General features: G+C 36.2%; 1 protein-coding gene across 2 annotated transcripts in view; it reads right to left on the reverse strand.

Annotated features, from left to right (window-relative positions):
- Nucleotides 1–20062, reverse strand: part of CUL1 (cullin 1) — a 55165-nt gene that overhangs the window by 22196 nt on the left and 12907 nt on the right. For both annotated transcript variants that reach the window (XM_054817821.1, XM_054817822.1), the window contains exons 2-7: nucleotides 17309–17601; nucleotides 5957–6131; nucleotides 4584–4751; nucleotides 3479–3529; nucleotides 2417–2507; nucleotides 1598–1761 (exon numbers count right to left, since the gene is read on the reverse strand). In XM_054817821.1, coding sequence (XP_054673796.1) covers nucleotides 1598–1761; nucleotides 2417–2507; nucleotides 3479–3529; nucleotides 4584–4751; nucleotides 5957–6131; nucleotides 17309–17448 — 789 coding nt within the window. In that variant the 5' untranslated portion in view covers nucleotides 17449–17601. The remainder of the gene's footprint in view (nucleotides 1–1597; nucleotides 1762–2416; nucleotides 2508–3478; nucleotides 3530–4583; nucleotides 4752–5956; nucleotides 6132–17308; nucleotides 17602–20062) is intronic.

Below are 20062 nucleotides of genomic sequence, written 5' to 3' on the forward strand. Positions count from 1 at the left end.
TCTCAATCTCTCCAGCAGAGCATGCAGACTAGAGAAATCGGACAATTTATTCCAGTGAACTAGCTTTCAGCTTCAATTCCTAAATTTCCCTTTTCTGTTAGGTAACATCCCATAGCTTGTACCATTTTGCAATCTCTTATCATATTTACTGTAGAGTCTAATACACATCTTTTTTCAGTTTCAGCAGTTAAATCCCAGGAAATGAGTAATGAAAACAGTTTCTTTTTCAGTTGATTTCAGTGTATGCACATTATCTGTAAGGAGATGCCAAGACAGCCCAAACAGCTTGTATACGTCTCTAGTACATAAGACTTATGGCTACACACTTTCTTGCTATAGATTTCCCCTGCCTCCTGCTAGCTTTGTACATGTTTTCAGTTTCAACATCAGCTTCAAGCAAAGTGACTTGCTCTTTTGTGGATTTTTCAAGTCTTGAAGATTGTTTGGGGTACTAAGTTCTTTCTACTTGCCACTAATCTCTAGTTCTTGAAATAGCAATGACCTTCAGACAGCTTTTTACCGTCCTATACCAAGGAAGCCTAGATGAGCCAGTCATTCACGTTCTGAATGACTGAAATTCCCATACCCTGTTTTTATATATAATTTTAGGATGAAAGTAAAGACAAGAAATTGAAAGGGAAGTAACAAAAATCATGAATTCAACAACAGAAAAGTAAACATAGGTAGGTCTGGGAACTACTAGACAACTATCCCAATGCGCTGAAAGCGGGATTCTGTGTTATTTCTAGGACTTCCCCACCACCACCTTTTTGCGGGGGGTAAATTATTCACTTTAATGCCAAGACTCAGACAGGATGTGTTCTGTGACAAAAAGAAACAAAGATATTGCAGGGAGGGACGTGTAGCCGCATATTACATATTCAAAAATCTTTTTTTTTTTTTAATTAAACTGAAAGGGAAAAAAACAAGCAACAATTCAGAAAGCAAGGAAACGTGCTGATAAAAATATATAAAGTAGCACTTGCCCAAGATGGAAGATGGCATATCTATTTCACATTCAGTAAGACTGACCCAATAACCAGGCTAGAAATAGTCAATGTTTATCCAGCTTGCTCTTAATTGCCCTGTCTGGGATCCCCGAAACCAGAGACTAAGAATTTAAATCTGGCCTCTGTTCAGAAGTATTGTGTAGGATTCATTACATTAAAATATTCCGAGAGAATTAAAACTAATTAATGATCTACTTCCTTGGCCAGCTTGCTCAGGAAGAGATTTCAATAAATGTGCCAACACACAGTTCCTTGTACAGGAACAGTAAACTTGTAGGTCTAAAACAGAATGACTATTTGGGTGTCTTGAAGTCTAACAAAGTCTGAATTTATTTTAACATTCTCTTCTGTTTTGCCCATTAAGTAAGTTTCAGACTTTCATTGTACTTACTGAAACACACTAAGGAGACAAACTTCAGACCAGGTAAACACAGAAGCAAATCACCACAGGGAAAAAGAGCTAACTGTTTCTGTAAAATAATCAGCATTTTAAGAAACTGATAATAAAAGCCAAGAATTTATATTACTTCATCTCTAAAAAAGGTCTGTATCCAGAAAATCATCACAAAGCTTATTAGATAACTTACCTTCTTCATGTACTCTGTGACTGGGTTCTGTTGCAAGAATTCAGTACTTTCTCGTGTATAAAATCTCTCTGTGTCAGCAAGAAACTGAGATTCGAAGGATTCTTTATAGACAGTTAGTGTAGGTCCTTTTGCAAATGCATCATCTTCATTCAGTCCTAGCTCCACTACAGGAAAAAAAACAGAGCAAGCAATGACAAAATTGTTTTTTATGAAGTGGTCTCCTGCAAATAAACAGGTGCTCTCCTTGTAACTTACATGAAGGTAATAAATTGGGGCAGTATCAGCACCACTTCTTATTTATTTTGCATTTAAAAAATAAGCAGCACAAGACATTACTCATGTAAACTGCACTTTTTCATACATTACTAAATCGATGACTGTGAAGTTTTCCAAATTCTATCTCAAAAGCTAGTTCAAATTTCCCTTCCATTTTTTCCTCTTAGAGTTCCAGATTAATAAAAAAAAGCATATATGCATATAAACTGGTCATTAACGTGTATGACAAAATTCTCAATTTCATGCAAATGGGAAAAAACAATCTCACTCCGCTTTGTTAACTACTATGCTTCACCCTTCCAGATTTAGCTCCTAAATAACTGATTCATAAACAGTTGTGCTTTCAAGCTTTATGAATATGGTAAAATCAACTGAAATTGTGTCAAGTATCTCTACAAACATGAAGTTAAACAATACATAACTGCATTTATTTTACTGTAAAAATCTTTTCTGGACATCCAAGGAGATGGGATGCTACTCCTGGGCTCTGACAAGGGACATATATTTAAGAGAGTAATAAAACCTTAAAGAAATCTCATTTACCATAAGATTGTACAACTCCACTGATCAGCCTTGTATTGATAGTTTCACCATTTCTTTCCTTTTCAATCAATTTCAACACAGCATTTGTTACCTTAGAAAACAGAGATTAAAAGTAAAGCACAGAGAAAACAACTGGTAGGTCAAGCACTGTATTTAATCAGGAGCGTACTCCTATATTCAAGACAAGTCAAGCCCCTTGAGAACAAGTTTTAAGGACATCTGAACAGACAAAATTCCTACATACATCACAAAGCATGCTACACCTTTACATTCTACAATGTAACTGCAGACCAATTAGTGGTGAGCTGTAAAAGGGTATGAAAGTGCTTGGTGTTTTTTATGATTATATTATTATTTTAATTTCAAAAAGCACCTTCTAAACCAAACTTCTGTTTGCTTTATACCCAAAATACATGAAAACTTTGCAGTAACAGCTGAACTGACCACCCGTACTTTACACAAAAGAAAGCTATTGGCTTACGTTGATAAATAATGTGTTGCAACTACTGTTCCTCAAAACTGAAATACAGCTAACATTTTCATAATATAATATAGTCTTTTCACCATGAAATACTGGTAAATAAGAGTGAAACCAACATACATAAATATACTATTTTGTTGTGATTGAATGTCTTGTTTTATACTGTGCTGATCCACTAATTAAAAATAATTGGGTTGACCTGAATCTCCCAGGCATCAGTGTAAATTTAAAGATTCACGGCAACGTTAGAAGAGACCAACATCCTACACCTGTCACTATCTGTTCTCACACAATCCTGACTCTCAAACCTTAAGACATGACCGTCAGCCTGTACTCCTGCCTGGCCTGGAAATGGCTCAAGTTGTTACTTCAAGGGTCCTCTCAGCAAAGAGATAATAGAACAGTCTTGGCATTGAGGTTCAACCACATACACAGAGAAAGGCCCATTCCCCTCAAATATTTATCTTTTTAACATCACAAAGGAGAAGGAGATGGCTCCCTTTTATTTTCTGGGTCCTTGGAACAGTTACTAACAAGATATAAAATTAACCCAAAAAATAACATGTAGTTTATATATATACCTGCTTATTTAATGGCCTGAATAAGCAGTCTCTCCAGGTCACCAAGGCAAGCTAGAAGCAAAGAAAGGGAGATGAAAGATGAAGTAAAGAAAATATTTATGTAAATACACACATACATGCAGGACAACTCCTTAAGGAAAGCTGATATAGTATGCTAAATAATAAGAACTTTTTAATAATTGTATTTTGGCACACACATTTCTCATGCAACAAGACTGTTTCACAACAGAATTACCATTTGCTTTATTACTAACTCTACCTAAGACACCCCCTTTTCTGACAGTGATCCACCTCCAACTCTGAAAACTAACAAACCCTGCAAGTTACTCTGACAATACACAGCTTTTTTTTATTGGCGATTTTCAGGCTAACACAGTACCTTAGCATTAGGCTGGTGAAGTGAAGAGGGAGGGAAGTAAGGATACCAACTGTTTTTCTACCATATGCAAAGTTATTTTAGTGAAGCTGTAAAATAACACATCACTTTCCTAATGCTTCACCAGCAATGACAATAATTATCCTTTATAAAAAACCCCCGTACTTTTAGTTATCTGAGATACAGAACTTCTGCTATGTTCTTCCCTTGTTTATATTACATTACAAAAAAAAAAAAAAATCAAGATCACATATCAATCTTTCAGAACTGTACCAAAATAACTTATATTACAAACCAAATGTTGACTGAATCTTAGCAGCTTGGATGCAAAAAAAATTGTAGAGATGTATTGAAGTCAACAGAAAAAAAAATGCAATTTATTTCTCCATTCTATATTTGAAACACTTTACTGAATCCTAAGCGGAATGACTAGGCCATGCTGATGCACACAGATAACAGTATAAGGAGCAAATATTCAGAAACAGACAACCCTTGACAGTCTAATACTGGTAGTCCCAATACACACAAGGCAGATTGAACCTCTCACAGGTTTAGACCCATGGAATTTTTACAAATATACTGGGGTAGGAGTATGGAAAGGGGTAGATTTCCACTTTGTCCACTTCAAAACTTCTGTGAACTTCATACAAGTTTCAAGGAGCGATCTGCAGGATAACACAAACATGACAGATGGAATGGATAAATCACGCACTTCAAAAAGCTACTTACTGAATAAATTTCATATATTCCTTTACGACCTTCATCGCACTCACGACGAACCCAATGTCTATTGAGGTAGGCACATATCCCATTCAATACTTTGCTTGAAAACCTATAATCTTCCCACTGTTGAGTGTAGAATTTCAGCACACTCTCATCCATCAAATCTTCCCCATCCTGAAATAAAAGTTTGACAGTACTGTTAGGTAATTTTAAGGTACAATCAAAATACAGAAGGGTGTACAGATTGACTGTGTAATAAATCTACACCATGCAATGCATTTATAGGAAACATAGTGCTAATACTTTTACTTCTACATTAACAAAGCACAAGGCCAGATTTAGAAATTAGAGCAGTGGTAAAAAAACTGCACAGTTAAAATATAAAAAAAAATATAAAAAGATAAAGCTCCAAGAAGACACTCCTGTCCCTCCTGCGAGAAAGGGCAAAAGGGCACCACATTCAAAACAGATAGCAACGCTGATGACTGCGCTAGGTAAAACACGCTAGTGCAATGGTAATGAATTCAACATGACAATCTCCATAAAGTACACCACCCCACTCCTGCTGCCGCTACTTGGGAAGCTGAAACAGGTGAGCATGGATGGGGTCTTCTCTAGGACCCTGTCAGGTAGTAAATGGAACTTCATACTCTTGGAAATGGGTATGGCAGCGTATTTGTGCTTGTTATAGAAAAAAAAGAAGATAAAGTTGTAACACAGAAGTTCGAATATCTTTCCAAACTGGACCACTACAGCTTGAATGGACAAGGGAATAAAACCAGGAGTGCATTCTGGATAAGACCTCAAACACCTTTATGCAGCTTCATAAATTATTTATGCAGTAGACTTGATAGGACACCAAGAATTCTTTTATTATTGCCCAAAACTAAAATCTCAAAAGTTAAAAGCATGGTTTCTTTCCAAAAATAACTAGGAATCATTCTCTTACAAAGCAGTCCGGCATCCTGCTCTATTAGTAGTTTATTTATTAAATTAATGGCTACCATCAGGCATTTTCAACATTACAGGTGGCCATTTTCAGCATTACTAATACGCTGGTTAATTGGTTAGAAAGTCTAGCTACTCGTTCAAGATACAGGACAGCTTAAGATGGCATATACCTTTAGTTCTATAAAACACAGAAACACCACTTTAGCTCAAAGAGGAAAAGCGGCTCACAGGTACACTTAGTGACTGATCTATGCCCGAGGTAAAGCCTACAAAATTTTCTAATGGTTAACGGAGACAAAAGCAAATTTCAAGATCCTTCAGTTTACTTCCAGTGGCTGCATACACCTCTAGATTTGTTGATCCAAGCTTTTCTCAACCCAGTCCATATTACTACTACAAAAGCAGATTGATCTAATGCCCCATCTTACCTTAAGGAGATTTGTCAAGTAGTTTTTCAGAAATTCTTTTAGCCGTTTGTACAGTTCCAAGCCAACAAACTGAGCACCTCCAGGTGTCTGGCCCTTTTTCGATTTAGAAGGAGGTACTCCAGCTCCCCGTGCTTGATTAGACTGGTGTACACTAGTACAGTAGTTATAAACATGACTGACAGGAAAGTTAAGGAATACATATGTGCCAGCACGGGACATTAAAAATACAATAAAAACCAATATGTTAATTTCAGTAAACTATTTTTATATTACCATAAATGACTTAACCATAGTATGTTATAAGACACATTAGCCCACATAAAATCAAACCAAAGCTAAGAAAATGAAGTAATTTTCAGCAGAATTTTCTGTTGCAGAAACGTCAGGCTGTTAAGTACACTGCAAACACCGACGCCAACATTAAATTTACTTAACACTTACTTAACAAGACCACCAAGAAAAAGCAGTGGAATTTGCTGATAAGATTTTCAAGGTTTCAATGGAATTTACTTGATGTATTACAGTGGCCTTCTACAAATACATAAGCTTTCATTTGAATAGGAAGAAATTTCAACACTAGCCTCAAGCAACATTTGGTAGTTGAAAACACAGAGGATAATATTTTTGCATTCTTTCAAACACAATGCTTTATAAAAGATTTAACATTGCCATTAACATTTAACATTGCCAGATGGGACAAACCTAGAAAGCAGTAATGGTGACACACATACACACACACTTGAATGCACACCATAAGAGAACTTTATGATGAGATTCACCAAAATGCAATTTTAGGCTACAAGTATAATCCCAACATTGAAGTATGTGGTAACAATAATTTCTCCTCTCATAATAATTCAACCCGGAAGACTTGCTGTATCTGTTAACATTTCAAGAGAACATTCTGTTTTCTGATCTAAAACATTCAAACATTCAGAATTCTTCCAAAGTAGTAAGTGGAAGTCACATTGCTTGAAACACTTCAAATAAGAAAGCATCCTGAAAGAAACTGCACTCTGCAAACAAGGAAAATAAACTAACTTGGTAGGACTCAAATTCAACTTGATGAGGACTCAGATCTGACAAAAAAAGTTACCCTAGTAACTCACCAAGCAAATGACTAGCCAACAGGAACAAAGCTACTGAGCACTCAGGCTTCTACTGGCAGTCTGAGGACAGGCTTTTGAGTCACATCCCTTGTATCCATCATATTAAGCAATCCACAAGGTCTAATTTGGTTTTAACTTGTGTTTTAACTAATGGGCCAAACTTTAACCACTAGACAGGCTTCCTCCACAGCATGCCACATATTAGGAAATTAATACGTTGCTGAGATTTGCCTTTTACCTTTCCCTTCAGAAAGACCAGTACAATATAATGGAAGACATCAGCACAATTAAATACCAAGGGAACTATAAACCTCAAATATATGATGCATTACAGTCATTATGAACAGACTTGCTTCTAGTACTTAAACAGTAAAGCTCAAGCAGAAAAGTCTCTTAAAATATCCAGTTAACTCCCTTGCAATTACTTTAAAAAAAGCTTCAGAGATAAATAATATTCTTAAACTAGGTTTAAGGATCAGGGTGTCCTGCATGCCCCCGGGAATAAGGCTCATAGTCTTTGTGTCAAACTGAAAGTCTGCTTACAGTCTATACTCATGTACTTGTTCAGAAAGCCATCATGTTCTGTCCAAAAGAGTAAGGCTCTTAGGCTCTTTGCCTAAGATTAACACTTTGTGAAAACATACAGCATACATTTATTTCTCACCTGTTACCTCATCCCAGTGCCAAATAATTAGATCTCCCATGATATCAACCAATAACATAAAACCTTAATTTCTGCTTACGAACTGAACTTTTATCAGTCTCTTATCTCTATCAGCCACTTACTTCCTGGACATTAATGATTTCTTTCAGCTCCTAGTTATTTGTTTGTTCAACTTTCCTGGCACTGTTGCTACTTTTATGATCTACACTTCAATTTCAGAATTCCACGTTCAAGTGAGGAATGCTACACAGTGTAATAATTCTTCTCTAGATACAAAACTTTCTTTTCACAAACAAGAAAAGCAGGGCTTGCCTCACAGTTTAACTTTAAAATAGTTAATACAAGGTCCCCTGAATTCTCTATGGAAAGTCTCTCCATCACAATACAAGGAATTTAGGGCATTTACCTAGTTGGCAGTCTTGCCTCCTCCTTCCCCTAATTCTCCTATCCCAAGTGGCTTTGAACAAGCCTAAAAATACGAGGATTGTCCAGACGATGGGTAATTCTTGCCATTTTTGTGAATACTGCCTGATGAAAATACTCTCTCTGTTCTTCTCAAAGAAAAATCACAACAGCCTTCAGAAAAATAAAAGACCAAGGTTAGAAGACATAAGCCTTTTTCTAACCCCCTACATTTTATTATTAAAATCAGGATTCCTTGTGAAGTAGACATTGAGAGAGACAGACCTTTTGGTCTATGCCTAACAGTAATCAACTCAGAGTTGGAATAAAAATATACCAGTAATGCCCATCTTTATTTGTTATTCTGGCTTGTGTCTTGCTAGCCAAAGCGTCCAAGACAGCACTTTTGAAATGCTCTAATTTAGTTATTCTATGCAAGTCAAACTGAAGTTAGTTTGCCCGTGCAGAAGGCAGTCTGTAAGTGTAAATAACTCTTTGACATATTATACATAAAAGAATGCTCTCTTACACTTTTTGTTTACAATCTGTGTCCCCATCTGCTAACGTCAACTACTGACAGGAAGACTGACATATCCAAAACAAAATCAGACTTGCTTCTCACAACGAAGTACTTGACAGTCCATCTGAGAATCACAAGGGGAACACTATGAGAAGAATTCTTGGTTGCAGGAGGTAAACTAATCCCCTCAATTGCTTCCTACACTGGAAGCCATATACATATCCAAACAGCTATTAGGAAACATTTCTGTGGGTGTTTGCACAATTCCACATAGCAATTTGCATACTACAACAAGCAAGAAGTTAATTCATCAATAGAATAGTATGCACCACGGTGAAGCTGCATTGCTTCTCAAGCTTCTGGCTGCTGAACTTCAGATTTGGCCCAGCACACAGACAAACCATCTACAGGAAGAACAGATCAAGATCAATCTCTTCTAACTTCTACACTTTCCTTACAGTGAAGGAGAAATTACATTTACTTATCTAAATTAAATTTTGAGGTATAAAACTGCAAGAAGTTTATAAATTGATTCAGCATTGTGCAGTTTAAGATAAAAAAATAACCTTTTTCAGAATTTTATTATTCTCTGAAACTCTTCAAAATGGGATACAAGCAGCAGCCAAAGACAAATTAATTTTACAGTCTTTGTCTTCAATATAATTCACACTACTTTTGACAACCTTGACTCAGTTTCTAAAGCTGGGCAGTGCAAAGGAAAAAAAAATCCCATGCTGATACACCATAATGAATTTATGGCCTTATTCACCTCCACTGAAGGAAATGATCCTGACACACAACCCACCTGGAGGGCTTACTTGCCACCTGCTTTTCCAGTAGCATGGGAACTCATGCAGGCAACCAGTGATTTGGACTGGGGAAGCAACTGCTGCTACAATTAACTATTGTCCCTGTTCCCAGATCCTTTGCTGAGCTGATCTGAACTACTGTGTCCGCACAGAGGAAGTGAAACAGACTCTTCCAGTAGTAGTGCACATACTTTTTGAGCAAGTATGCCATCAAAACAGAAGGTTGAAGGCACCATGGTCACCTCTAATCTACCCTCTGCCCCAGAAAAGTACCAAAATACTCCATACAGCATTTTTTTCCTCCAGAAGTGTAAACAGAAATTATGTGAGACAAGTATTAGTTTTGTAATTCAACACACAACGTGAAAACTCTCAGATTTTACACTGATGGGTGCAAATTACTCATTTTTGCATGAGTCCCTAATTTTAATTTTTTTATAAAGAAAACAGTTCTGCTGAGGTAATAACTGATTCCCCTTTCAGCAGTACAGCTGGGTCCCCACAGTTTTTCCATTTTGCTATGAAAAATTAACATAACTGGAATAAGTCTGTTTGAGGAACAGATACGTAAAACTAAAAGGAACTGAAAGGGAAGCAGAATTAACACAATCTAGCACAAAACTATAGGGCAGAGAGAAACAACAACAAAGCTTTTGAAAAGGAGGAAGCATGCAACAACAACAACAAAAGCTGAACTCTCTAACCAGAATTTCTCTCTCATAACTTCTAGTCTCTTTATTATAAAGATCAATTTTAGGCATAAATTTGCTATTTCACAGATGTAAAGCAGTAATTAACTATGCTGAGTGCTCTGTCACCTCAATAGCTGGCCTGCAGAAACAAATTGAGATTAGTTCCACTTCCGTCAAAAACTTCTATTTTCCTAGATTACACCAAAGGCACAAGAACAACATATAGAAAGTTACTGAAAATACCGATAGGAAAACTGCTAGGAAAGATTATGGAAGTTTTGTATTCTTGTAAAACCACTTCTAATACAAGCAATATAGCTTACTATATTTACTAGAGAACAACGCTAAATATTTTCTTTAAAATTAAATCCATTTCAACTCCTGTGGGTCCAGAAGATTTAGCTGTACGAACATCACAAAACCACCTCATGCATAAGTAAAGCTGCTGAGAGAGGTGGACATGCCTATGTGACTTTAACATTTCATAAGTCAAACAGATGAAGGAATTTTGCACAAGTTTTTGAAATGATGAGTTTGCCAAAATTCAATCACTATTCAGAACAAGTGCTTTAAACACCCACTTCAGCTTTGCGAGGAGCAGCAGTAAAAACAACAACAAAAAACTAACCCAGAAACCTTCATTCTTTTCAGGAAGATATCAGCAAGAGCCTATTTTAAGTACCTTCAGTTTGTCATCCAGTAAGGAAGGGTTACAGATACCCCACAAAGCAGTTCAAAGAAAACAAACAAAAACATCAAGACCCTGCCCCCAACCCCACACATTCTCCATCTGTTTTTTAATACACTTTATCCTGAGATCAATTACATATGTAAGCCTTTAGATCAGATACCATTGCACTATTAAACCATCCCCATTTTAGTCAGGGAAGGACTGAGGCAGAGACTGAAGGAGCTATTACAGCATCAGCTGTGCAGCTGCTATGAAAATCCAGGCATAACTGAGCTCAGACAAGTTTCTGCAAGTCCGAGATCTGAGAAACTTCTAGCAAAAGCCATCTGAAGACTAATAGATAAATTCTTGTTTCCCTCTTCATGGCATAAACTCAAAAGAATCACAAAGAAACACTCAGTTACAAGAAAAACACAAATATTCAAAGCCAATGCATACACAAACCATACAGTCTTTATGCCAGGAAGCATAAGAACCACCATAATTGAGGTTGCTTTTAAGTTTAAAGTTCTTTGCATTAACAGAAGTTGGTTTTGTACAGAATATTCTTGGTTACTATAAAAAGCAAGTAGAACAGCAAGCAATCATTGTGGAGAACAACATAAAAGAAGGAACTGATTGCACTAATACAAACATATTCTGCACTGCTTTCAAACCGGAGCAGCAATTTTTATAAATATACACAAACCCATGCAATCATACCTGCCTTTCCACACAAGGAAAAGTGTATTATGTACCCTTTGAACACATAAATACATACATTGACTTCTACCTTCACATTCCACACAAGCACTGATACATGAGAAACAGTATGAAACATCATATTGAATATAAGCAGGATTAATACTACCAGACAGCAGAGGCTGCTTGGATGTACTGAGAGCAACCTTAAACAATTTGACATTAAAGTGAAATGATAGCTTAGAGTGGGAGAATCTCAAGAGAAAGTGGAAGTTTCTGAGGTTTAAAAAGTACATGCCCTAAGACCCCAGTATCTTTTCTGTACAGAAAAAGCATAATAATCTGTTCAGGAAAAAAACAAAACAAACAAAAAAACACCCGAAAAAGACCCCCAACATACCATGCTGCCTGGTAACAACAGACTGATGTGATCAGAACATAAAAGATTCTGACAGTTTTAATATATATCTGCTGATCTAAAATCCTACTAAAATATAGGAATTCCAGTGAAAGCCACTAGGACAAGGATTGCAAGAGAAGCAACCACAAAAGACCTTGGCAAATGGATGCGGAGAAGGGCTTCATGGTTTGCTTGGGCAACATGTACCACTGCTGCTGAATCTATCCACAGGCAAAAAAAATAAATGTTAAATGTATTTATCCTGAGTCATCTGGTATTTTTCAAATGTAAGCATTATTATTAAATGTAAATAATTATTTAATGTTTTATACAATCTTTTCTTTTTCCACTTGCTAATATCTGAGAGAAAAAAATCCCACCTTATAAAACAGATTACAGTAACCTTTTGTGATGTACAATTACTTTCCTTTGGTTGAATGGATAATCAGTAACTACCACTTTATTAAAATAAGTTAACAAAATTGAATCACAATAAGCAAATTCAGAAACAAGGAAAAGATTTTTCATAAAATAATGAAACATGACAGAACCTTTACCTAACCCTACTGTAAAATACTTAAAGCAATTACTTTTGAAAAGAATTGCTGTGGCTAATAATAGAACAAAAATTTAAGAAACACATATATAAAATCCAATTTACAGGGGTAAGACTTGAGCAAACTTTAAGTCCTAGTAAATTCAGCCATTTTATTTCAAAGTTTCACTTAAGACCTACATGATAATTATGCCAAATACAACTGTTCAAATGTATTTTAGGAACCACTGAAATCAACAATATGATTTTTACATACACAACATTAGAAAGATTTTGAAAGCCAACCTGGACATTGCAGATGCACTTTTTAGTAGAACAACCACATCTTCCATAATACTGTGTACTCTTATAAATGAAAAGAGTTTAAGATATCTTAATGTAGATAAAAATTTTATTTATTATAAATTTATGGTACTTGGAATCTTTCAACAGTCTTTTTCTCAATTGAATTTTCTTTCAATATTAAAACTGGACAAAAAGGTTCCTCTATTCCTTATGGGCATAACTACACTGTCTAAAAAAATTCCTTTAAGATGCTTCTCAGATTATGTTTCATAAATCAAGACAGCGAAAGCATGAGTTTATGCCCAAAAAAGTAATTTTGACATTTCAAATAAGAAATACACACATATGAAATAAAAGCCCACCACTAAGCTTTCCATACACCAATCATATCTAGAAATTGAGAAGCTGATGTGTGCTTGGAGGAAGAAAATAAGAATCTCAAAGTTATTCAGCTTTTTGTGTAAGCCATTGAGAAAAATTATGCTAGTTTAATATACTGCAGGAAAGTTTTCTGACAGTCTTAATACTTGGTCTGAGAACATGCTTAAGATACATAAAACAAGAAGAGTAACAAAATCCTTTCATTCTCCCTACTGCAGAGTTTAAATCCAAATGCATGTATATGCCCATTCACCCTCTCACATCATGAAGCCTGAAAAAAAGGAATTGCAGACTCACCATATGATTAGTTTAAAAAATGGGCATCACCTTCTGCCAAAAAAACCCCCCCCAAACTAGCACAAGATGTATGAATATTTTATCTTTGCCAAATGGTCTTTAAGAAGAGGTGGTGATAAAGACAAGTGACTTAACAGCAATATAAATATGACCAAGTTGAGTAAGAATAATTCTAGTAAACAAAGTAATAGGTCTTCCATCAACAATTCAAAACAGAAGCTCGCAACTTGCTACACATAAGCACAGTTCTCTCTCGGACAGACTGGCAGTTTCCTCCAAATACACTAAATGCCACAGAGAGATATTCTGTATACATTGATACTACGATTTCATTACTCCTTGACTAATGGCAGCAAACTGAATTCCTTTTTTGTTGTTGCAGAACAGCAGCTTGAACTTTTTCCGTTTGCATAAAGTAGAATTACTTCTCAGTGAAACACCCTCTAAGGTGCAGTGTACCAAAACTTGCTGTTGTCCTCCCAAGTTCCAGGAGTGACTCCTGAGTCACTTCATCACTGCTCTAACATTGACTTTTACAAACTAGTCCTGTTGCTAACAGCCTCCAAACTAATTGCCAATAAAGGAAAAATATGGTAATAAGGCTCTTCCCTCACAACATTAGTAATGTGGGTAGGTCTACCATTCCTAGGAATCTAGTTAATCTTATTGGCCACTTTTCTGCATTAAGTCAATGCTTGGCATGTAATTCTACATTAGCTTGCAATACAGCCTGTCACAAGATGTTAGTTACTACTGCAGGAGCCATTAGGTTCTTCAGTACTAGAAATAACTTAATTATCTGAGTAAGGGACAGAAAAGCATCCAGAAAGGATTTCACTTACAAGAATCTCACACTTGGGGGGAAAAAAACCAGAACCCAGAAACCACCAACAAAAAAAACCCCCTAAAAACCACACAACAAAAGACTAGTCTTGTCTTCCACAGCAAGCACCATTCTAAAGGAACTGTTTCTCTATGGAAGTTGTAAGTTCTCAACAGGAAACACAAAGAAAATACCTCTGAAAGTAATTAAAGTACATTAGTACAATGATCTTCATAATCATGTAAGGAGTGGTAAATAAAAATACCATGACTTATAGAAAGAACTGCTCTTCTAGTTAGGTGCTTTGGCATAACTGGTACGGCCCAAGGAATCACGAAAGCATATACAGTACTGAAAAAATCTGGTGATCATCTGATCTGACAAAAAATACAATAATAATAATACAAAAAGTATTCTAAATTTGAAAAAGTAGGGATGAGGATCTTAAGATCCACCATTCAGAAACAAGCTTTCTTGGTTCATCTCTTCAATATACTCAGAATGAAGGAAAAAAACCCACCTCAAATACAAGCTCTGGCCTGTACTCAGAGACTGAATCTAGTGTCTCACAAAAAGAGACACTCTGAACAAAGAAAATGAGTGGAAGTAGGATGGAGGTCCATACCATCTGAACTGCGGAACTCTTCCAATTCTTTCCCAGATTAACTTGAATAAGGCAAAACAAAAGCTTCCATATCTCCAATCAATTCTGACTGAAAATTCAATACCAGATAAAGGCAGTTTTGCTTGTATGCATGGTTCTCCTCCTCCTCTTATAAAATAAGAATCCACTTCAGGAGCAATACTCTGACACAAAAAAAAAAGGGGAGGGGAGTGGGGGGATGGGGAAGGACAAAAGAGGATGAGGAAATGACTAAAGTGTCCACTGCACAAGATTTCCAAACTGCTGTCGCATCCAGCAACCTTTTAAGTAGGGCTGATCTTCAGACCAACTACAGCTGCAGCTGAAACTCATCTGCATCTGTTTTGCTTTCCAAACCAAGCTGTTCAATAGGCTGAGCCTCCTGAAATAAAAGTCCCTCAATCTACTAGACTTACTGTATGCAAAGACTGAGCAAATGTGCTACAGATACTGCATCTGAAAGGGGAGTAATCTTTTAAGCACAATTTTTGAAGATGTGCACTTGGTATAGGATGCAAAGTGCATTGTTATCTTCATAGTAGATTAAAAACACTTCACCTAACCAATGTCAACTGAGTTATCAGCCTATTAAAAGTTAACCCCAAATGAAAGTCAACCACCAAAATTAGCCACTAAATGAATTAACTTATGAAAGTAACAAAAATCGTCCTTAGTTTTGGACCCAACAACTTGAAGCAGCAACAAGAGGGACATGACTAGTTAATAAACAACATATCCCTTTTATAACTTCATCCCAAGAATATTTGAGAACATCAGAACAAGATTAAAAAAAGCAAGTGTTTTAATTACCATTATAAGTAGTATTTAGTCTTCAGCTGCCCTGCTTTGATAGAACTCACAAACAGGAATATATTAAAGGCGCTCAGAAGAAAAAACTCTCAGAGGTTCTACTAACATCTACTACATTTCTATCTGACATTCAACTTTTTCAGACTGGTTTCATTCAGTCAAGAGCAATGCTGAACCCGGTGCTGCAGGAAATCTGTCATTTTAGGTCTTAGGAAAACTGCTGCCCTAAACCAAATGCTATTTCATCTTCTCATCACTATTAAAGAAGTATCCTAGAAGCAGATAGGATACTTCTTTATCTGCTCAGGGTTTTTCCCACGCTCCTCAGGAGCACGGATTCTGCAGGTACAGATAAGATTACACATCGACTCTGAGATTACCTGTACAGAAAACAAACTTTTCAATCTCCTTAGAAAGTCCACAGAACTACAGAATTAATTGTTTTATAGCTTTCAAGCTTCTCTTTCTTCTATAAAAGCTCCATCCTTTCAAAATAATTAACACAGACTAAAATTTGATATGCAATTCCAAATCAGTGCCAACAGCTTTAGATGTAAATTTATGTATCAGAACAACCACCTTTATTAAAAAAAACTTCTAAAAATCGATAAAGAAAAATAGCAGAACTACTTAAAGATAGGAAATGTATTCAATCATCATTTCTTCTATCATGTCTACATACTTTGCTGTATTACCACCTTCTTAAGCAGTGCTATACTCTACTGAGCAATACAAGGTTACAAAAGAGACCACAGAACAACAGATGCAAAACAGAGATGGTTCCTCATCAAATCCATTTACATGCCACTTTATAGGTGGAACATAAAAAAAGGATTTCTCACTTTCCAAACAAAGTCCTGAAGTCAAACACTGAAGCTATAAACACAGCAAGAGGCACATCACACCTTCAAATTAGTTATAAAAGATCCTTACACACTGCCTGACAGAAACAAGTTTCCTACAGTCTTCCAAATAGTACTTCAGCACACATGTACAAGGACGAACACAACACCCTTTTAGCATCTTACAACAACTCCCAGAATGGGAAGATGCTGGAGAGTTTCAATAGCTCTCTGATGCAAACTAGGAATTCAAGAGAAATCTACTGGGCACATTCGCACTCCAGCTGGAAAATTATAAAACCAACTCAAGAGTAAAGTACTACTCTGAGGTTAACAAGAGAAAAAATTTCCAGGTAACCAGTCATTATTATCAATAAGACCTGCAGCATAATGCCAGAGACTAACATATAAAGGAAAAAAAATGTCTATCTTCTTTTGGAGTATTGTGGACTCAAAATTAGACCTATTAATAAAATCACTTGAAACATCTGCTCTGTCCAAGATAATAATAACCAAACCTGAAATTCAGAGGTAGCCATAATTATGAAGATAGTTTTCCAGACAACAGAATGTTCCTGCTTATTTGCCAGTAACATTAAATAGAAAAGGCTAATCTTCAAAATAAAAATATATTCTTAAAAGCCACTAAGTCAAATAGTTATGAAGGAATTTTGAGTTCAGAAAAGTAAAAACCTATCTCTAATCTACTAACAGTGAAAGTACTAACTAGCTTAGGCATTAGGATACGTGTAGAGTTCCATGTATCTGGATTTTGCCATACTTTGTCTGGTGTAAACCTGTTGAATTCCAGCTCTTAGGTCATCCCATATCTGGTCAAGACCAATCTGTTTAAGTCCATGTGGGTTCTGACTCCTATTCGATGACATTTTGTATTTCCTGTAAAGTCTTCCAGTGCAGCAGCCTGAGATCTGGTTATTCCTCCATCAGAATCACAAGTCAAGTAACATTCTAAACTCAGTTGCAGCAATTCAGTGAGATATTCTTTACATACAGAGAGTGATGTTTCCCAGGAAGATAATCTGCAAGAGGAGAAGAAAATATACATGTTATATGACAGTCCAAATTCATTCACACTAGAGAAAAAGATACAAAATTAATCATTTCATTGAAACATTTTCATTTACAGATGAGAAATCCATGATGAGATCTGAAATACTAAAACAAAGGAAACTAATTTTGCAATTCAGCAATCCACTACAAAATGTGACTGTTAGTGCCCAGATCTGTCCAAGGCTTGTAGGTACTTAGGTCAGTGCTGCTGACAACAAAACCCTAATAAGAAAACGTAAGAATAAAAATCTTTCCAAGCAGCAAATACTATCCTACTAAGATGTCTTTCCTTCCTATACAATAGTAAAACTCCAGTATCTCCAAACAACTGAGAGTTCTGTGTTGTTTAACAAGCATCCTGATGGATATCTAAGATTAACCAGAAGATACTAAAAATAACTATTTTTCTTTGGTTATTAATAACTCTTCCAGACTTGAGATTCTATTACAGGTAACCTAAAAATCCAAGGTATTTTGGGAGCAGAAAATTTTTCTATCTGGTGAATGCATGCTTACATTAATTTCTTTGCTAAGTAAATGAACACCACTTCCTTCAACATCACCTTACCAGCAAGAGAATATGCAGCCAATAACAGTGAGAAAAAGAACGACTAATAAGAATGCACAAAATAAAGATTGCGTGAATTGTGAATGAAGGAATAAGAAACTAAGAAAATGCACTATTCCCCTAAGTGCTTAAGTGCACAAAGTTTGGGAGGTAGTGAAAAGATGGTTATCAATTCATCATCTTCATGAAATGACAGAGTAGGAAAACAGTCACCTGGAAAGGATTACTGAGAATATCAAGCAGAAAAGATCCATTTGTACACAAGTCCTTAAAAATATTTTGCAATTTTAACATGTCTTGTCCACCACAGCAACAAAATTAAGAAGATACCCAAAAATGACAAAGGAGGCAACACGATTTTAAAAATTAACCCACAAATTACAGAGTTGTAGTAAGTCAGGACCAACTGCAGTCTTTCAATATATAAATGGGGCTTATAAGAAAGATGGTGAGAGACTTTTTACCAGGGACTGTAGCAACAAGACCAGGGTCAATGGTTTTAAACTGAAAGAGGGTAGATTTAAACTGGATAGAAGAAGAAATTTTTTACAATGAGAGTGGTGAGGCACTGGAACAGGTTGCCCGGAGAAGCTGTGGATGCCCCCTCCCTGGAAGTGTTCAAGGCCAGGTTCGAAGGGCTTTGGGCAATCTGGTCTAGTGAAAGATGTTCCTGCCCATCGCAGGGGGGTTGGAACTAGGTGATCTTTAAGGTCCCTTCCAATCCAAACTATTCTGTGATTCTGTACCTTATAGCCCATCCACTGAAACACTCAAAACTCAGTGAAACATGGTAACTTTTTGTCATGCTTCTATAGACAAGAATACAGCTTTACGATAAACCTGTCTTGTAATGGAGCCTGATGGCCAAGGCTCATATGAATCCTTCCATAATTTCAAGGATAGCATAGGCCGAGACCTGATAAATTCTATAATTTGGTTTCAACCTTTGAGCAGTGGAAAAAAAAGATATTCCTTCAGGATGTACAGTATGTCATAGGTGCTTTGTCACAGCCACTTCTAGGCTATCGCATGTTCTACTCCAGGTTTCACACTGTTTTAAAGATTAAGTATTCTGTTATACCCTCCCTGACCCCCGCCCAATTATTTCTAGGGCTTCTCTTCCGCGTTTTCTCCTTGACCCTAGAAAGACCAGGTAAGATGAAGACATTTCTTTGGGTCTTTTTTAGTCAATGACTGTCTTATTGCAGTAACACAAAAGTTACCATTCCTCATAGTCCTCTACCATCCATGACCCATACGCATTTAAATCTGAATCTCTAAGTAAAAAACACTGATAAGTATTTTCATTATGTCAATCTGAGCAACAAGTACTGTCTCATTTAAATGAGGCATAAACTGCTTCTGTAGCTAATTTTTCTTTGTACATGAGCAACAATTACTTAGAAGATTAGGTGGAAAAACAAGAATTCAATCTATATATATATTATAAAACATACACTCAAAATTCAACCTTGCCATTCTGTTTCTATAATTACAGCAAACATTAGTAAAGACACATGGGAATAATGCATTATCATGCTGAAATGTAATACAGATCATACCTTGTTTGTACTTCTTTAATTTCTGGAAATCGAACCTGCTGCAGTACTAACAATGATGGACTTTCACAACTGAGCAATGAAAGCAAGAAAGAACAAAGGTCCATGAGTGGCCATTCGCCTCTACTGTGGGAAACACTCTGTACACGTTACACACCCACGATCTTGGACTATGATCCTAAGTCAGCATTGCAATATAAAGCAAGAAAATTAATTTGCTATCTGCAATCCAGGAGAGAAGAAACTTTTGGTGCCTTAAATTGGGTACTACTTGAACTCTCCACAGAAACAAGAGAAGACACG

Source organism: Grus americana, chromosome 2 (assembly GCF_028858705.1).
Source record: "Grus americana isolate bGruAme1 chromosome 2, bGruAme1.mat, whole genome shotgun sequence".
In the NCBI taxonomy this organism is placed as follows: domain Eukaryota; kingdom Metazoa; phylum Chordata; class Aves; order Gruiformes; family Gruidae; genus Grus; species Grus americana.